The sequence below is a fragment of the Cyprinodon variegatus genome, unplaced genomic scaffold, assembly GCF_000732505.1.
Source record: "Cyprinodon variegatus isolate N-32 unplaced genomic scaffold, C_variegatus-1.0 Scaffold230, whole genome shotgun sequence".
Taxonomy (NCBI): domain Eukaryota; kingdom Metazoa; phylum Chordata; class Actinopteri; order Cyprinodontiformes; family Cyprinodontidae; genus Cyprinodon; species Cyprinodon variegatus.
In genome coordinates this window covers 231,245-248,870 of record NW_015150683.1, presented here as the reverse complement: position 1 = coordinate 248,870, position 17,626 = coordinate 231,245, and the positions used below count along the sequence as shown (strand labels likewise).

Genomic DNA, 17,626 nt, shown 5'->3' with positions numbered 1-17,626 from the left:
TGGTGCTATATAAATAAACTGAACTGAATTGAATTTAAAAGGTCCAAAGGTTTTGGATTTCAAATCAGAGCTATTGCAGTTAGACCAAATCCTTGTTTTCTTATTTATTTTTTTTATCTAGAGAGATGAATACATTTAACATAATTGAGATGTTTATGTACTCCGATGTAAAAAGTGAAACTCATATTCTTTTACATATTTTTTTCCTTTCACTCAGCTTTCCATTAAAATGCTTGGAGACATCCCTTTGTGAACAACCAGCTACTATAACAAGAGAGTTTAGCCTCTGGTGTCATTGACTATCTGGACCAGATGTAAAGCCAGCAGTGTTATCTGCAGTTGTATAGGTGATAAAAAATGCTGTTTACTTTGGGTTATATTGTTTTTTTTTTTTTTAGGCTTTACATTCCAATATTCCATACCAATATTCATAGAGAAAAGCAAACACCCCAGCCTGACATGCTGAAACAGTAACCATTTCTACCAGCAGCTTCCATGTTGCAGAAGCAGCCTCCTGCACAGGTGCCTCACCATTGTGACCTACATCTTACTGATCAGATGCCTCCAAATGCTCCCCCTCTCAACACTTTTCATGTTTGTCACTTGATACAGCGACCAACAGTAAATCATGAGATAATTCCTTGTAGAAATGTAGACACTAGAACAACAATTTATGTGAGAGAAACCTTGTGCTTAATGAGAGATGAAATGGATGCTGCAGCTGAAAGAAAAGGAGTGGCAAGTTATGCCTGAGGGTCACTGCATGGAGCAACAGCACCACCTGGTGTTTGGCTTCAGCATTACACCATTTTATCAACTAGTAATTATCACTGATCACTATTTATTCACTGGATTGTTGATTGCCTGTTGGTAGTAGTAGAGGGTTGAAGTGAATCCACCGGCCGCCATATTGGTACTCCCTAGTTAGACTGGTCCTAATGTAAACCATATGTGCGCTACAGCATTGAGCAACAATGACGTTCTCATTTTCAAGGGGACTTAAGACTTTTAAAATAAAGATAAATTCATCACTTTGACAGACTTGCTGATTCATTGCATGAGTAGATTACTTTAACTTATAATAAAGAAAATAAGCACATAACATTGTATAGTCATTATGAAGTCAATGAAGTCTCTAAATCATGTAATAAAAGATATTATACAAATCCATCACAATAAAATGAATGTGTTAAAGAAGCATAATAATACTTATGTGCCAAAGTGCTAAATTTATTATGCACATGTAATATACATGTACTTATTACATCGTTATGGTAATTACATATTATATGTCTAGTAATGCATGCAAAAAATAAAATAAAATATATATATCTTCAAGTTGGCAAACTGTTGGCACCGTGACGTCACTGCCAGAAGAGGTCAGGAATGAGCTGTTTATTTTCTAACTTACTTTAAACAGAATTTAACACTTAAATAAAATTAGGTTTTTATGCGTCCATGTTAAACATCGAATTTTTAAATAGGAAAAATATTTAAAAAACATAGAACATTTAAAATGTATTTTTTTCGAAGTAGAGAACAATTTTTCAGTTTGGTATATAGACAATTTCTTGATTCACATATTTTATAAAACACCTAAAATGACCCTTTTGTTATTTTTTTTCTGGCTTAATGAGAGCAGTGGGCTTTATGCTGCCCTGCAAGGCTTTAAACCTGGGTTTGAATGGAGACTAAGCCATTCTAAAGCACATATCAAGGTGCTCATTCGTGAGCCTGGATCTATATTTATTTTTGATTCTGTTCATGGTGGAGAATCCTGCTTCACAGCCGGTTGAGCCAAACATACTCAAAATGTGCAGGGTCAGCTTTGAGCTTTCACTTTTCTTTCACTAGTTCCCCACGCTACTTCCAGCAGTCCACACTTTCTCTGTTCTCCTTTTCTCATAGTCTTCTTCTTTCTCATCGCCCGGCTTGCCACAGGTTTGCCTGCTGTGTCTACAAGTAGCAGCAACAGCAACCCAGACTGACAGCAGCTCATTGGCTGATAGGCATCACAGGTACCTGGTGCTCCGGAGGGCTTTACCATATTAACAGGAGAAGCGGGGCAAGTGAAATAAGACACTGTCGTCTGACAAAATGCAGTAAAAAATAAAATATTTTAAATCAGGTTGGGTTTGAAATAGCCAGGTGGGTGGGTCCTGATCCAGACCAAGGTTCACTAATCCATGACCTCTGCTATATTTGGTCAAAAATGGCCATTCCCAGCCTCAGTGATCGCAAAGAAAATTATCAATTTTTTTTCTGATTAATGCTAAATTCATTAATTCACCGTGAGTATTACTTTCAGGTATAGATAATGATCCATTGGTTATTCCTTGCAGTACAGACTTTTCCTTTAAGCACTCTGGACAGTACCAACTCACTTCTCTAATTCTACAAAGCATTTAGACTGATTAAACAGTACCCTGATAACACTAAAATGACGTATGCCTATAAAAATGGCTTGAAATTACTTTATTCCATTAAAGAAAACCCCAAAGTACATTTGCCTAAACTATTTGGGACAGCGTTCGATTGAAACAGGAGTAAAAACAAACATATAAAGGTGTCATTTAGCCAAATTTCAGAAACTGATTAGTTACTCTTCACTCTCCTCTCCATTAACCAAATATTTTGTGTTGTGTTTGATAACGGGATGCAGTAGTGGTTTACATCCACACAAGACGCCCCACTATCGAAACAGAAGTATGCAATTCATGACACAAAATTATAGTAGGCATGATTTTTTTAATGATAATAATTATTTGAGAGATTGACTGAAGTTGTTTGCAAAAGATCCTGACAGCTATAAAGATGGATGTCTGCAGAACAGCTAATTAGCTCCAACTCAGGAAAGTACACAGCTGAAAATTACAGACATGCAACAAAGATTTGAATAACAGCCTAAAAACAACAAACAAAAACTCATACAACTCAACGGTTACCATCTGTACAATCTTTTGCATAATGTCATTGCACAGACATGCAATCAAAAGCAGATAATTACAATAATTAAGCATTTATTCCAGTATAAATATTACACCTCTAGGCTTACTTTTCTCAGACACAAGTGAAAAAGAAAAGCTTGGAGTGTGCTAAGATTGCTTCTTGGTCTGCTTGGCACACCATCCGCTTAGCCGTTCCAACCAACAGAGAAACATAAACTATCCTTTATGGAAAAAGCAAATAGACTCAAGGATAAACTCAAGGATCGGCTATCATAGCAGTATAAATTTGCCATCTTCAAATGCGACCAATGATAAACGAGTCCCCTCTAATAAGACAAGACGTGTTTGAAAACAACATTCTAACATAAAGGGCAGCAGGCGGAAATAAATATCAAAGAGAAGCGAACCAGTGAGGGAGACATTTGGATGTTTTCTGCAAGGACTTACGACCAAAGTCAGGAGGAATCCAAAATGAAAAGAAGGCCAGAGTATTTTCTTTTTTCCAATTTCCTGGTTTTGCTTGTTTGAAAAGGATGAAAAAAATTAGGAAAGACAAGGACACCATTCATTGATCGCTTTCATCTTAGAAAGGAGACAAGCAGCACTAAAGTTTATGGCATACCTTTAAGACTTGCAACATGAGATGTATTTAATGGGATAAGAGAAAAAAAAACCAACTCTGTGCTGCTGCAGCATCTAACATTCTGATTAGCTTCAAGGCCAGAAGAAATGCAGCCTGCCGTATAGTAGTGTCATAAGCGCCCTAAATGGACGATCAGAAACCATCTCTACAGGTTGATCTGCTCTGACGGCTGATGAAGCAGTCCGGTTCTCACTGCCGACGGAGTTCATCGTGTTCATTTTTTCAACAGGATTACCACATGATCCAAACTAGCCACACACACACACACACACACACCCTCCCCCCCAATCATGACATGGTGACAGAGTGGAAAGAAAGAGTTAAAACACGAGAAGCATGGTTTATCTGCCGAGACCTGCTTTGGCAGCAAGACCCTCACTCCCAGTTCTCCCAGTCTTCATCCAACTGCAAGAGAGGAAGGAGGGGAGGTTAGAAAAAACAGATTCAATCTTACATATGAACATTTATTGAACTGAATATAAATATAATTCTGGACATTCCTTTACAGTCCTAGCCTGAATGATTTCCTCCAGGTTGGCAGAATAGAGGCAGAAAATTTGAACATAAGCAGCATTTTGCTGCTTGTTTTTTAAAATCCTGAATTCACTTTTATGACCTACTCATCTAATTATCTCAATATTTTACTATTTATTTTATTTTCCTCTATTATAACTGCTTTTAAACACTAAATTGTTTGTTTCTCGTAATGTTTTTTTTGTATTATGGGTTTTTCAGGTCGATTTTTAAGACATGCGGGAATTTTTTTGATCAGCCTCATCATGCGTCCTGCATCATGTGGTGTACAGGGAGTAACGAGGGGCGATCAGCCTTTCACGACCACCTCCCGATCAGGAATTGTAAGGTCGGCAGAAAATCAAACGTTTGAAATTCAGTTAGCCGTCGTAAAGTGGTCGTGAACAAATCCTGCTGTTGAAGCAGAGCTACGATACGATTTACGAGAACCTTGAGCAACGCACGTGTGTAAAAAAGGAAGTTCTTCTTCTTCTTTCAGATTGACAAGCCGATCAGCGCCATCTCTCAGCGCCAAGTCCGACGGATTGTTTTTTATCTGTGCAGTATGAGCAGGTAGATCGCATCACATCGTAAGCTGTGAACTTTTAAACCCTGTGATTTCATTGTACAGTTTGAGCTGTAGCTACGTGCAACGATTAAAAATATAGCGTGAAAAAAAAAGGTGAAATGTTTAACTATAATATCGCACCATTCAAACTATATTGTGGGAAGTTTTCAAAATCTGTGCATTGGTTTTTGTTTGCAAATGATTTTTGGCAAAGTAGGCAATGAATCGACAGCAAAATCTCACAGCTAGAATGAAAGAAAAAATGGGCCAAAAATCCCACTAATATGATTTAGAGTTTGTAGCTATATTGTGATAAAATGTGAAAAAGTTTCATGTAGCAGCTGTGTGTGTCTGCATAAAGTTATTATCAGGGTTTATACAGGAATGAGTTACTCTAATGTCATGCTTTTTAATGCTCTTTTTTTAATGCTCTTAGAAATTATTTTATTGAAATTAAGAAGTATCCATGTATGGAGGACCAGCTCTAGCATATTAAAAAAAAACTGAAATGAATGCTCAATAAATAAATAAATAAGCATACAATTAATTGCCCCCAAAAATACAAGAAACAAATAAATGTAGGTAGACATTAAATTACACAGTGAGACATAAATGTATATATATCTCTTTTAATTAGCTTCTTTATTTATTCACCTTTGTAATAATTACCTTATTTATTTATGGTCCGTTATTATCTTCAACTTCATTTCTTAATTACTTTCTTTTTAAGTACCCTATTTATTTCTTCAACGCTATGTATTTGTACCTTTCATGTTTACATTTCTGTATGCATCTATATATCTATATCTATATATATCTATATATAGATATAGATATATAAAAATAAAACAGCATAATCCATCATCTTTTCTGTCGACAGGCTGCAGCCATGTCCTGAATTCCTCTTTTCCAGCCACCTTTGTTGAATTTGCATATTCTCATTCTCTACCTTTTTCTCCGCCTCGACCTCCTTTCCCGAATATACGGCTTTACGATCAACCGGAAGCAGTTCCGTACAAATATATAATGATATATCTGACAAAAAATTTTTCTAAACGTATCTTTCTTTTTTATTTAAATAAAGCATTTTAAATGTCACCGATAATCATTTTTAATGAAATTTAAGGCCCTAATTTAAAAACCCTGACTATCGTCTTGCAGGATGTAGAAACACCTACCTCTCCAGAATCCTGTATTTTAGACAGAGCCAATTGGACTTCTTCTTCTGTCATGTCCAGGTCAAAATCCTTCTCCCAGCCCTCACTCACATCTGTGCTGGACCCTGGAAAAAGAAGAAGAGATGTTTTTATTTTCTGCTTCTTAACCAACTCTATGCTTTCTTTGTATGAAGATTCTGCCAACAGTAACATTTCACCTTTCTTGCCATTGTTGGAGGGCGTCGACTTTCCGCTGTCAGAGTTGAGCTCAAACACTCTCAGGTCTTGTGGCCCATCCTCTTTTATAACGTCTGGTTGTTTGGTACCAGCGCCTCGCACCGGAACCACATTGGCTGGTTCCACCTGGGCCTCAGGGGGAGAGTCAATCTTTCCAGGTTTCTGCTCTTCTAGTTTTTTCTCAACAACATCCTCCAACGTTGCTTCATTCAGTTTCTTGGTGAGCTCTACGGAAACCGCAGGAGGCTGCAACTCCACCTGCGTCGGGAGGCTGACGCTGTCGCTGCTGACTGAGAGGGTGGAGTTGGGCTCGTCGCTTGGAGAGAGGACCGGACTCATCAAGGACGTCTCTGTGGGAGCTGGGGGGGTGCTGTCTGGTGGGGGTTTAAGGTTGAGATGGGATGGTGAGGTGGCTCCAACAAAATCATCTGAAATATGATCAGAAAACAATGAGCAGAGTCAGTTAAGGTTTTATGGTAAAGCAGACATTTTCTGAACGGTGCTGCATACCCTCCTCTTCCTCCTCCCATCCCAGCGTCTCGGTGTGGGCACTTTGCTCTGCTCTTTGCTTCAGGGCCACTCTCCTTGCCTCCTCCTACAGACGACAAAGAGCAATTAACATTTTATTGCCCGATATTAGAACCAATCCATTTTGTTGGGAGTTATTTTCAAAAGTTATTATCCAAATGTTTTTTTTTTTTATTGTCCAAATCTCTATAAAGGTTTCCCCAAGTTGAGTCAAGCTGTGCATTACTGGCAGAGATGATCATTTGTGGATCCCTTTAACCCTTTAGAGCCATATTGGATAGAGGAGCTTTTGATATATCTCAATCATTAGTGTGATATATTTGTTCTTGAAAACCTTGACTCATACACTCAGACACACATAGTGTATAGAAAACGTATAGGTGGCTATAAAGAAATGCCTAATGTGTCAAAACTGATGCAAATAACGATCTAATTTAACTTAAACAAAATGTATATTTTTTTATTTCATTTGTTACAGTTCAATGACTCTAATTAAAAACCTATTTTTTAACCAATTATGTGATGGTACAGGCTTTGAAGGTTAAAAATGATAAATCAATTTCAAATTCCCAGGTCAACATTGATTCTGTGTGAGAGTGCAGCAAACAGATCTACGTGATTTAAGAGGAAAATGTTCATTGTATCAACTTTTATAAACCTCTTCTTGAAGGGAACCAAAGCTACGACGGAGTATTAAGGCCAGACTATTTTTTTTATTATTTTGAGAATAAAGTCGCAACATTACGAGAAAAAAAGTTTTATTATTACAGGAATAAAATCATAACGAGAAAAAAATTGTAATATTACGAGAATGACGACTTTATTCTCGTAATGTAACGACTAGGGGTGTAAATAATAATGGTTTTGTATCGATGCATTGATCCAACAGCCGACGATCCGATACGTCCGCAAGAGAATCGATTCATGCATTTTTTTCCTCCGGTCTATTTTTTATCCATTTGCTCCTGGGCGTAATTCTCCCTCCTGTGCTGCGGTGGCACTAAACCCATTTTGCCCTCCTACCTCGCTTCCTGGTTATACTCTTACAGCAGTTTGTTGCAGTGAGCTTGACACAGACATTTTTGATTTATGCTCAATATACCTTTGGGTCTAGATACAACTGAGGCGGGGAGGCAGTGGGGGCGAGTTTAGTCCGACGACGGAGGGACATGAGGACCACAAAGAGCTGAGATCCAGGTGGAAAATGGTCCCAGCGTTCTCGCGCACCTCGCTCTTCTAGCGGGTCAAACTTCACAACTTGTTTTCTGCAATTTCGGCCATAAAAACAAAACAAGCCGGCCTCCTGTCTGCGGCACTGTTTTCGGTCAGCTACAATTTGGGAGAGGTGCAGTGTCTGTGGAGGGGCGGGGACGTCTGGAGCCGAGGTATTGAATTGCACTCATTGCACTTTTTTTCTGCAGTATTTTTGCAGTATTTTTCGATGCAACTTTTCTACTTCTGTTATTTGCTGTTGTTGCTAAAAAAAATGCATAACGATATTACAGTTTTCATTGATTTATTTCAAATTTAAAACATTGTCTAGCCTGTAAGGTGTAAAAAAATAAAATAAAATGAACCAATTAATCGAATCGAATACTATCGTGGTTTATTCTTGAGTATCGAAAATAATCGAATAGTTGGGTCAGGAAATCGATACTGAATCGAATCGCCATGATGGATGTGATTTACACCCCTAGTTACGACATTATTCTCGGAATTTTATGACTTTATTCTCGTAATGTTACAACTTTTCTCTTGGAATTTTATTGCTTTATTCTCATAATGCTATGACTTTATTCTTCTTGTGACTTTATTCTCGTAATTTTATGAGTTTATTCTCCAAATAGAAAAAAAAAATCTCTAGCCAGGCCCTAATACTCCGTCTTACAAAGCACCATATCTCACGTTTTGAATAAAAAAAAAATTGAAGGGGGCTATATTAGAAGATATGGATTACCAAACAATAAGCTGATTAGCTCTGACAAACTAGACATAGATTATGTGTTTATCTGTTTTATCACTCACTTCATAATATCATAGTTCCTTTAAGAATTTAGTTTGACTGTGGTAGCTGATATTTGTCCCATTCTTTTCCGTTTTGTTATCTTTACTAATTGAGCTTTGGTGATTAGGTGATTATATCTGAAGCTAATTTCCCTATAAGGACCAAAATAGAGTGATACTTATGCTAAATGGTTGTCTAAAAGTTGCTTGCTTTATACAAATATAACAGCATTTGACAACATCAGCCTTAAGAACCTTTCTATGCTGCGGTGCAGAGAAATCCTGAGCTATTACAAAAGTGTCCAACAGATGGCGCTCAACACATGAAAAACAATATATATATATATATATATATATATATATATATATATTGCCATCTTCATTTCAGTCAAATTTAGTCAATATTAATAAATAAAACAAAACAGACAAACATAAATCCTTAAGTAGATGAAAAAACAAAAACAGGCAGACATTTATTCCAGTGTTTAAAGAAGCCAGACGTAAACCTTATATCAACATGTCTTATAAGTCTTGCTGCTGAAGAATGCATTAATGTGCCGCTTGTTTGCAGAACATTAACAGAAACGTATGAGGAACTCAAGATATTAAATACCGAATTTAACGTTGATTATTCTTAACAATCAACCAACTATTAATTGATAAGCTGTCATTTTCTTGAAAACACATTTCCTAAGCTATCAATAGGGTCCTTACAAAATAAAAAAAAAAAAAAGAGATGTTAAACTAACATTTAAAGACACAGTGCTTTGCTCAGATATACTGTCATCCTTTAATAATGGAGGACCAACATTAACATTTAAATCATGCAACTTGAAAAGGATTTTCTGATTGCACATTTTAAATGTACTTATTAAAGAAGAATTGTCAATTGTATTTATTAATCCATTATTAAATACTGGAAATACAAAATGTGTTTTCAAATCCTATTTCTGAATTGCAATTTTAAAAACAAATTCCTAAATCAGATTATAAATACTTTCCTAATCCCACATTTAAAAGCGTTATTCTGGTTAAACTGGTTTCCAAAGTGCTCAGAGACCAGAAGGAAAAAGGAGATGGAGCAGGCAAAGCAAAAACAAAATGCTATTTCATAAAGGATTTGTAAATGAAAGTTGAAATGCAATAACGGATCAACTAGATTGTCTATATTTAATTGCCACTTAGTCTCAATGAGGAATGAATGGAGATGGGAGAATCAGTGGGAGAAAATAATAATATTAATAATAATAATAATAATAATAATAATAATAATAATAATAAATCCAATTTGTACCGCACTTTTCATTAACAAAAATCTCAAAGTGCTACACAGTGCAAATAAAATCAAAGATAAAAATCAACATCATGTTCAAACTTAGCATGATGGAGGCTATTAGCTCATGAAAGCCCTCACAATCAATCATGCCTATGGGCATCATGTCTCTTTTTGTCATATTAGAAAGCTTTGTATAAAGTCCTCCATGTTTCTGTCATCACAGCTCATTGTTGCTTTAGAAGTTTATCAGCTCTGCAATGCAGCTAAATGGGCTCTATGTAAGCTATAAATTTAGAAACTTGTTGAGGGTTAATATTTACAAACAGAACCACATAATGTTTGTTCTACATCCTTCTCATTAATAAAAAGTGTGAAATAATCAGAAATAATCACATTTCTGTTTTGGCCATTTCCATCCAACACCCTCTTTTTGATGGCAACCAAATACTGACAATACTGACACTAAAAAAAGGTCAATCTAACAAGCTCTATAAGTAAAATAAACGGGGGAAAAAATGCATTATTTATTATGCATTTAATGCATTTATTGTATATTTGCAAGGGAATATTGTGGTTTACCTGGTCCAGCTGGAACACCTTATAGAAATACCTCTGCCAGAATTCTGAATGGGATACCGCAGCAGGAACCTGGAGTGAATAGAAACTACCGTTAGCAGACAAGACAAGCAAAGTTCAGGAAGGTGAAAAGGTTGTGAGAACCCTGGGTGATACCATTTTGGTGTAAAGTGCTCGTATGGACGGGCTGTTGACCAAAAGTTCTGATATCTCTCCTTTCTTTTCCTCCAGACTGAAAGTGGACAGCCAGCAATCAAACTGCTCAGGTGGACCTGCAGCAATGAAAATAATGATGATAATGTTACGTTATCAAACTTTGTCATAAATGGATTAAAATAATCATTTTGTCCTCTTTAGCACAAATATATAAAATTAAAAGTCAACCAGAACAGTTCACACATTAAACCTCCAACAATGTTTCAGGGCTCTTAAAAACAGCGACTCCATCTCACCATCAGGCTCATTGCAGTATGTCGCTGGGTCAGCTTGCAAACTGTAGAGGCGTGCCTGTGGGAACATCAATGAATGATGGTTGTTTTATTCACCCATATAAATCTGTTCACATTTAACAGTTAGTCCATATTGTGTGACTGAATTAAAACCAGAGATACCAGCTTGATCCTCACAGAGGAACTCGATATAAAACTCAAACAACAGCTGTTTATGTTCAGAGAAGTCTTAAAATTCAGCTGTCAGGTTACAGCCTATCAACTCGGGCATGATTTCACATTTTTTCCTTGTTTTGGGTTTTATTGATCCATATACTTGAGAGTACTATCAAACATGTTGCCAGGAGAGGGAACATTTCAAGTCCAACAGAAAACAATATGAGCATCAAAAGCATCATTTCTTTAGTGTAGTAGCCCAGTAAATCTGAGAACAAGCTGCTTTTATAAGCTGCTAGCTGAAATGGATCACCATAATGTTTTGTGCATCTGTGTGTGCAAAGAGAGAAACAGGATAAAAACCAGGTGAAATACTGCTTCTACAGGAGTAAACCTGCAAACCTAAAGAAAAGAACCAACAAGAACTGCAAAAACATTCAGGAAAGGATTCAACTTTTTTTTGTTTGTTTTTTTTCTCTTTAAAGGCACTAATGGATCGTTTTATGGACAGTAGGCTGACAGGATGGGGGAGAGACATGCAGGAAAGGGCCACAGAAAAGATTCAAACCCGGGTCGCCTGGGTTGAGGACTAGGACCTCCATACATGGGTCATGTGCGCTAACCACTGCGCCACCAAAGCACACCCATGAGTAACCAGTTTTTTAAATAAATGTTTTCACCCTTAATTTGACAAGGAAATTAAGATGATCTGCGAATGGAATGAGCCTTTGTACCCTTAAAATAAGATAATTAGATATTATGCACTTGAAATAAGAGACTGCAGTTGTTTTTTCTTATTTTAAATGGAAATTGTCTTACTCCATTGGCAAAGTGTCTAACTTACCTGCTAAAATCAACAAAAATGCACTTATTTTAAGATAAATGCACCCATTTTAAGAAACTTACTTATATTTCCATTTTTTGCAGTGAGGTCTTAAGTCACATGACGCTGAAATCCTGCACAGCAAAGGAAGATTCTACCACAGCTCAACTTGCATCCCTGATTTTTATCAGTCATATGACTCGCTCCAGCCCTGCAGCCTTGTCTGAAGTATGACGAGTTCTAACTAGTAAGTCAGCGCCGTTGGACTCCATCTCTACAAGTTAGCCTTTTGAGTCTACAGGTTCTATAACTGGAATTGACCAAAAAAAACACAGAGATAAAATTAAGAGAAAGAGAGAGAGACTTCTTTGCCATATCTGTTTTGTCCCAACATCACTTTTAACTGAATAGATTCTAATTTTTGTCCAACAGAAGCTCACGACATAAAGTTGTCTCATCCACAAATTCTATTCATTCGGCTCGCTAATCTGAATCGATCAATTCCATTTCGAGAGAGAGATCATCTGTTGTAGTAGCACTAGACATCTTCCAGACATGTGAGTAAAACTAGGAGCAGGATGAATGAATGGTAGCCGGCGCCTGTGGTTGACGTCATACACACTCTGCTTTGTTTTTAAAAGATATAAATATAAAATATATAACCGTGGATGTCTGGGGGACAGTGATTCGCCTACATGTTATGAATGCTGGCGTACCATAAAAAATAAATGATGAGCAATTCAGTTTGTGCCTTCAAGTCGTTGCCCATAGGAAGACGTTACTTGGATATAACCTAACGGAATATCTTCAGAACAGCTCCAAATGACACAAAACTTAAATGGGTCAGTAGAACATGATGTAATAACATAAAATCAAGGGCCCAATGTAAAAAAAAAAAAAAAAATCGGTTAATCGGATGGATGGAATTTTCATTACAAAAACCTTTAATTAACTATTAATCATAAGTCGGCTATAGTTTTACATCCATAATTTTGATCCAAAGATGTTTCTTTTACAAAGTTTGTATATTTTTTAACAAAACTTCAAAAGCTTATTTAATATTTTGTCACCTCTGTGTCTGCATATCATATGCACTCGCTGCGCTCCCGTCTTAATAAAATGTCATTATTTACTACATAATGACTAAAGTGGCTCTTCCTTCTTAGTTCTTTGCAACTCAAACAAACTGGTTATTTGAATAGAACTGAATAGAATAGAATAAAATAGAATTTGACAACTTTCCAATAAAAAGAAATTTTTTGTACATTGTCTCGTGTTAAAAGTGAAATACAATGCATAATGTATGACTACCTACTCAAGATATATTTTTTCATATCTTAAGTGATACTAAATTCTGTCCATGTGATAGGTTTGTTTAGCTTTGACTGTTAGCATGAACGTCTTATTAATAATGATGTCATTTAGTCGTTTTTAACTACTTGTTGTATTTCTTTCTAAGCAGATTTTACAGCTATTCCATACTGACCTTAGAGCTGTCATAGACCTCTGTGGTTCCTGCTGGCGTTGCCACCAATGTGATCACATCACAATCGATGGTTTTATCAGGAGGTGGAGCAAGGGTGTCTGTTATTACCCCCAAGAAACCAGACAGGCTCTTCTTCACCTTTTCTGTGGTCTCTGAAGACCCTTCCACCTGGAGGAAAACACACAAGTTAGAGCTGGAGCAAAGGAATATAGTCAGCCTGCAACGACAGATCTGTAGATGGAGACTTACAGCTAGTTTGTTTTTGACGGCATTGGCTGTAGCCACGATCGAGCAGGCCGTGTCATGCTGAACTACCGTGGAGAACTCTGTCAGGTCTCGCTTTAGGAATTCTAAGGCCTCAGATGACTGTGGAGCAGAAAGTGAGATCAACAAACTCCAAAACTTTTTTTTATCCTTGCTAATTATAGTGGCAGTAACACAGTACTGAGGGAGAAAAGAAAGACAGGAACTAAGAAAGAAGAGAGACAATGTAAAGTGTAGTAGATTGTTGCTGTTTAAGATAAGCTCTCTTCTTATGCTGTCAGCAATTAAATAATAGGTTTTCAGATTTTTAAAACCAAAAATAAAAAGAATATGAACTTGGAAGAAGTTGAATAAAAAAAATCCAACACCCAATTACACATCAAACTAGGGATCCATATATGCAATACGAATATATAGGCTTTAAAAATTGGTATGGGATGATATTAGTCATTTTAAAAATCCCGTCATTTGAGTTAAACTGAGCTGATATTTAACAATTACTGGTTATTTCCATCTGGTTTTTATTTCAAGAGGCAAATGGGAGCGGATTGGTCCTGTGGTGTTTGTTTAGTCATGTGGCAGTTATAGTGGTGCAGCAAAGGATTATGGGTGTTAAATGGAAGCGAAGAAACACTGTAGTTGGTTTTCAATGGTGTCAAAAGGGCAGTAATATAATATATATATATATATATATATATATATATATATATATATATATATATATATGGGATACAATATCAATAACTGTTGTGTATTGATCATAAGGGGAACATTTTTTATTGATATCTGCCCAAATGTTCATATTGTGCATCCCTACATTAAACCATCTTCAATAGTGACTCTGAGGTTGTCTGTTGAGTTTCTGCATCAATTTATTCCTGGGAAAAACTGAACTGTTGCATTTTATTTAACTGGCAGGTACTTAGAGACACAGGAGCCTAAACTAAGACATAATCACATTTGCACATTTCAACATAATATAAAAATGTACATACTTAGTGCATTAGTACTTGCATTTCTTTTTATATAAATGAATCATTTAGTTAATCTCCTCTTTTATTTCCTTTTTAGTTTTCGACCATTATCAATTTTTTTATTCTTTCTGTGCAGCACTATGCCTTAACTTGTTTGTTCCACTGGACTATGTAAAGAAAGTCGTCATTAAAACCTTTGCAGCAACATTTTGTGCCAGGATTTTGAAATGCAGGTGATAGCCCCAATTATTGGCATTTACACATGGTCTCAATATCATTTGAGGGTTAAGTTAGAGATGTACAAGTTCAGTGGTTGTTTTGACATGACAATCTTTTGAGATTTTTCTATCATCGTATGCAAATGTATGAGTCCACAACAACATTTAAATTAATAAACCATTAAACAGCAACCTTTTTCTCTGGCTTGTCCCGACTAGCTGCAACATTTGATCCATTATTACAAAATAACCTTTTAATTAGGTCGTAACTTTTACCACGTTTAACTTGAAAGAAAAAAATATTATGTATTCCTAAATCTCAGGATTTTGAACTGTAACTTCTCCTAATATCCCTTTAATATCAGTTCATTCTCTGACATGGGAGCTGGCTCGGAGCTCGTCTCCCTGGCTGTGTTTTTACTGGACTTTTACAGTTACTTTTTGTACGTCTGTTTTTGTCTCCTTAAACCCCAGTCGGCCTCAGCAGATGGCCGCTCACACTGAGCCTGGTTCCGCTGGAGATTTCTTCCTGTTAAAAGGGAGTTTTTTCTTCTCCACTGTCACTACAAGTGTGCTTAGTGTGAGGGATTGCTAAGGAGTCAATGAGTCGATGCAATCAACTGGTTTCCCTTAGACATAAAACTTTGAATCAGTTTGACTCTATGATCTGGTGAACTGTAAAGTGCCTTGAGATGACATGTGTTGTGAATTGGTGCTATATAAATAAAGTAAACTGAATTGAAACTCTTCTCTCAGTATCTGTTAGTATCCACATACATTTATTAAAATCAAACCAATGGTTTCCGCAAACATTTTATCACATTTTCAAAATAACATTAGTATCTCCTTGTAACATTACCACTGTTATTTATTTTCTTGTATGAAGTACCTTGTACAGTGTACAGGTAACAAAAGTGTTTAGTACAACAGTTATTAGTATTTCATTGGTAATAATATTTCGAATCTCAACTGGTTAAAAATTATGTTGGGTATTAAAATGCTTCTTTTTTTGGTGTGGAGAAAATGAGTTAATAAAAAGGGGCGTATGCTTCGGCACGCGCGCCTTGACCGGAAAAGAAGACGCACACAGTCAGATCTGTGCAGCAGGAGTTTTTGTTTGGTAGTAGGTTAAAAACAAGTGACAATTTTTGTTTTCTTTTGTTTCTGTTTTTCTTTTGTTTTGAGTTCAGAGGAGGTGGAACTCCTTTGTGGATATTAATAATTTCAGTTATTATGATTTTTGAGTTGTGTTTGAGATAATTATAAATTGGTCATGAAGGATTTTTGGTTATTGATCTGTCTATACCGAATTATTTATTGAATGAAACTATTGATTCTTTGTAGTATTGTGATTTTTATTTTTATTTTTTTATAAATCATTGTTGATAAAAATCAACACAGTTCTTACTAAGTGTTTGGATATTTTTACTTTCCTATCAAATTTATAATGTAGCATATTTTACCTGATTTCCTGTATCAGAATCCCCCTCGAGTATGTTGTGAATTCTGCTTTTAATTAAGCTGAATTTAACACCCCAAGTCAAGCAACACGTTTTATTTAGATAGACAAGAGGAAATGCATAACTGCATGGCAGCAGGATTAAATACAGCAAACAGGGCAAGGAAGAGCAAATACATGAGATAAAAGCCACAACGTCGATTTAGGCTTTAATAGAAAGTATAATTTAAATAAAAGGGTACCTTGTCTTTCACGGCCTGGAAGCTCTGCTGGAACCAGCCTCCCCACCAGCCTTCTCTACGGGAAACAGATAAAAGCATGGAAAGTTTTAATACAAACAGTGTGTTATGTTTGAACGGCCTTGAGGCAGCTATTTGCCATGTTTCTGTTTGACAAACACTGAACCGACTAGATATACTAGCGTCTGCTATTAGTAAAATATAAGGTTAAAAAACGAAAACGGCGTTTTTTTCCGAACATAAACGAGTGGAGGTCAATAATTATGACCAGAGCTCCGACTATGTGCAGTGTGAAAGTTTTATCTCCGAGACTTAAAGAGTTTTAATGCAGAGCTAACCAGCCGAAGCTAAAGCTAACACTGCTATGTTTTGGTAAACAAATCCACTTCCTGAACTCAGTCCAAAGGCTGCAGATCGTCACAGTGACAACTAATAGCCGATGTGAATTACCATTAGACACATAAACCAACAATAAACATGTCGGTTGTAATTTCCTACCGCTAAAACATGTGGTAAAGTGAAAAATAAGAGTTATTTAGTGACTTCTCCCTCACCCTTCAGCCATCTTCAGACGATGACATCATCAGTACATGGTGAACTCTGACCCCAGTTCGTAGATATCAAACATTTCCAACGTCAGACTGCGACGGGGTTACTAGATTCATAGATATTTAATATTTTATTTAGCGTATTGAAGAGATCAAACTTCTTTATATAAGATCTTTAATCATCATGGAATATTATCACTTAAAAAAAAACTTAAATCGTAAACTACGGTGGCTGCAAAGAGCCAAGCTGTTCCGCAACGCTAAAAGCCGACGTAACGCGATGAGATTTAAAGACTATTATATCTATAATGTAATAAATGCATACGTCGCGTTTTTTTTCATAATTAATAAAAAGGACACGCTCATTAATTTATTGTTTTATTTGCTTCTTTCAAGTTAAAACATTTCGGCTATTTGATTATGAGGTTTATTTTTCAAAAGGGACAGTGCAGAACATTCCAGAATTACCTATAAGGGCCACATTTATCCCTAATTCTTAGGGGTATATTATATATATATATATATATATATATATATATATATATATATATATATATATA

At 36.2% G+C, this 17,626-nt stretch overlaps 1 protein-coding gene across 1 annotated transcript; it reads right to left on the bottom strand.

The window, feature by feature from the left end:
• Window positions 1–2,717: 2,717 nt before the first annotated feature.
• On the bottom strand, window positions 2,718–17,169 carry bsdc1 (BSD domain containing 1). Its single transcript, XM_015381292.1, has 11 exons — window positions 17,073–17,169; window positions 16,522–16,576; window positions 13,614–13,730; window positions 13,365–13,532; window positions 10,903–10,957; window positions 10,607–10,722; window positions 10,454–10,522; window positions 6,577–6,661; window positions 6,048–6,494; window positions 5,851–5,954; window positions 2,718–3,996 (listed from the first exon to the last, which is right to left on the bottom strand). The coding sequence occupies exons 1-11, from the start codon at window positions 17,081–17,083 to the stop codon at window positions 3,967–3,969; spliced, it is 1,257 nt and encodes a 418-aa protein (XP_015236778.1). The 5' UTR covers window positions 17,084–17,169; the 3' UTR covers window positions 2,718–3,966.
• Window positions 17,170–17,626: the final 457 nt, after the last annotated feature.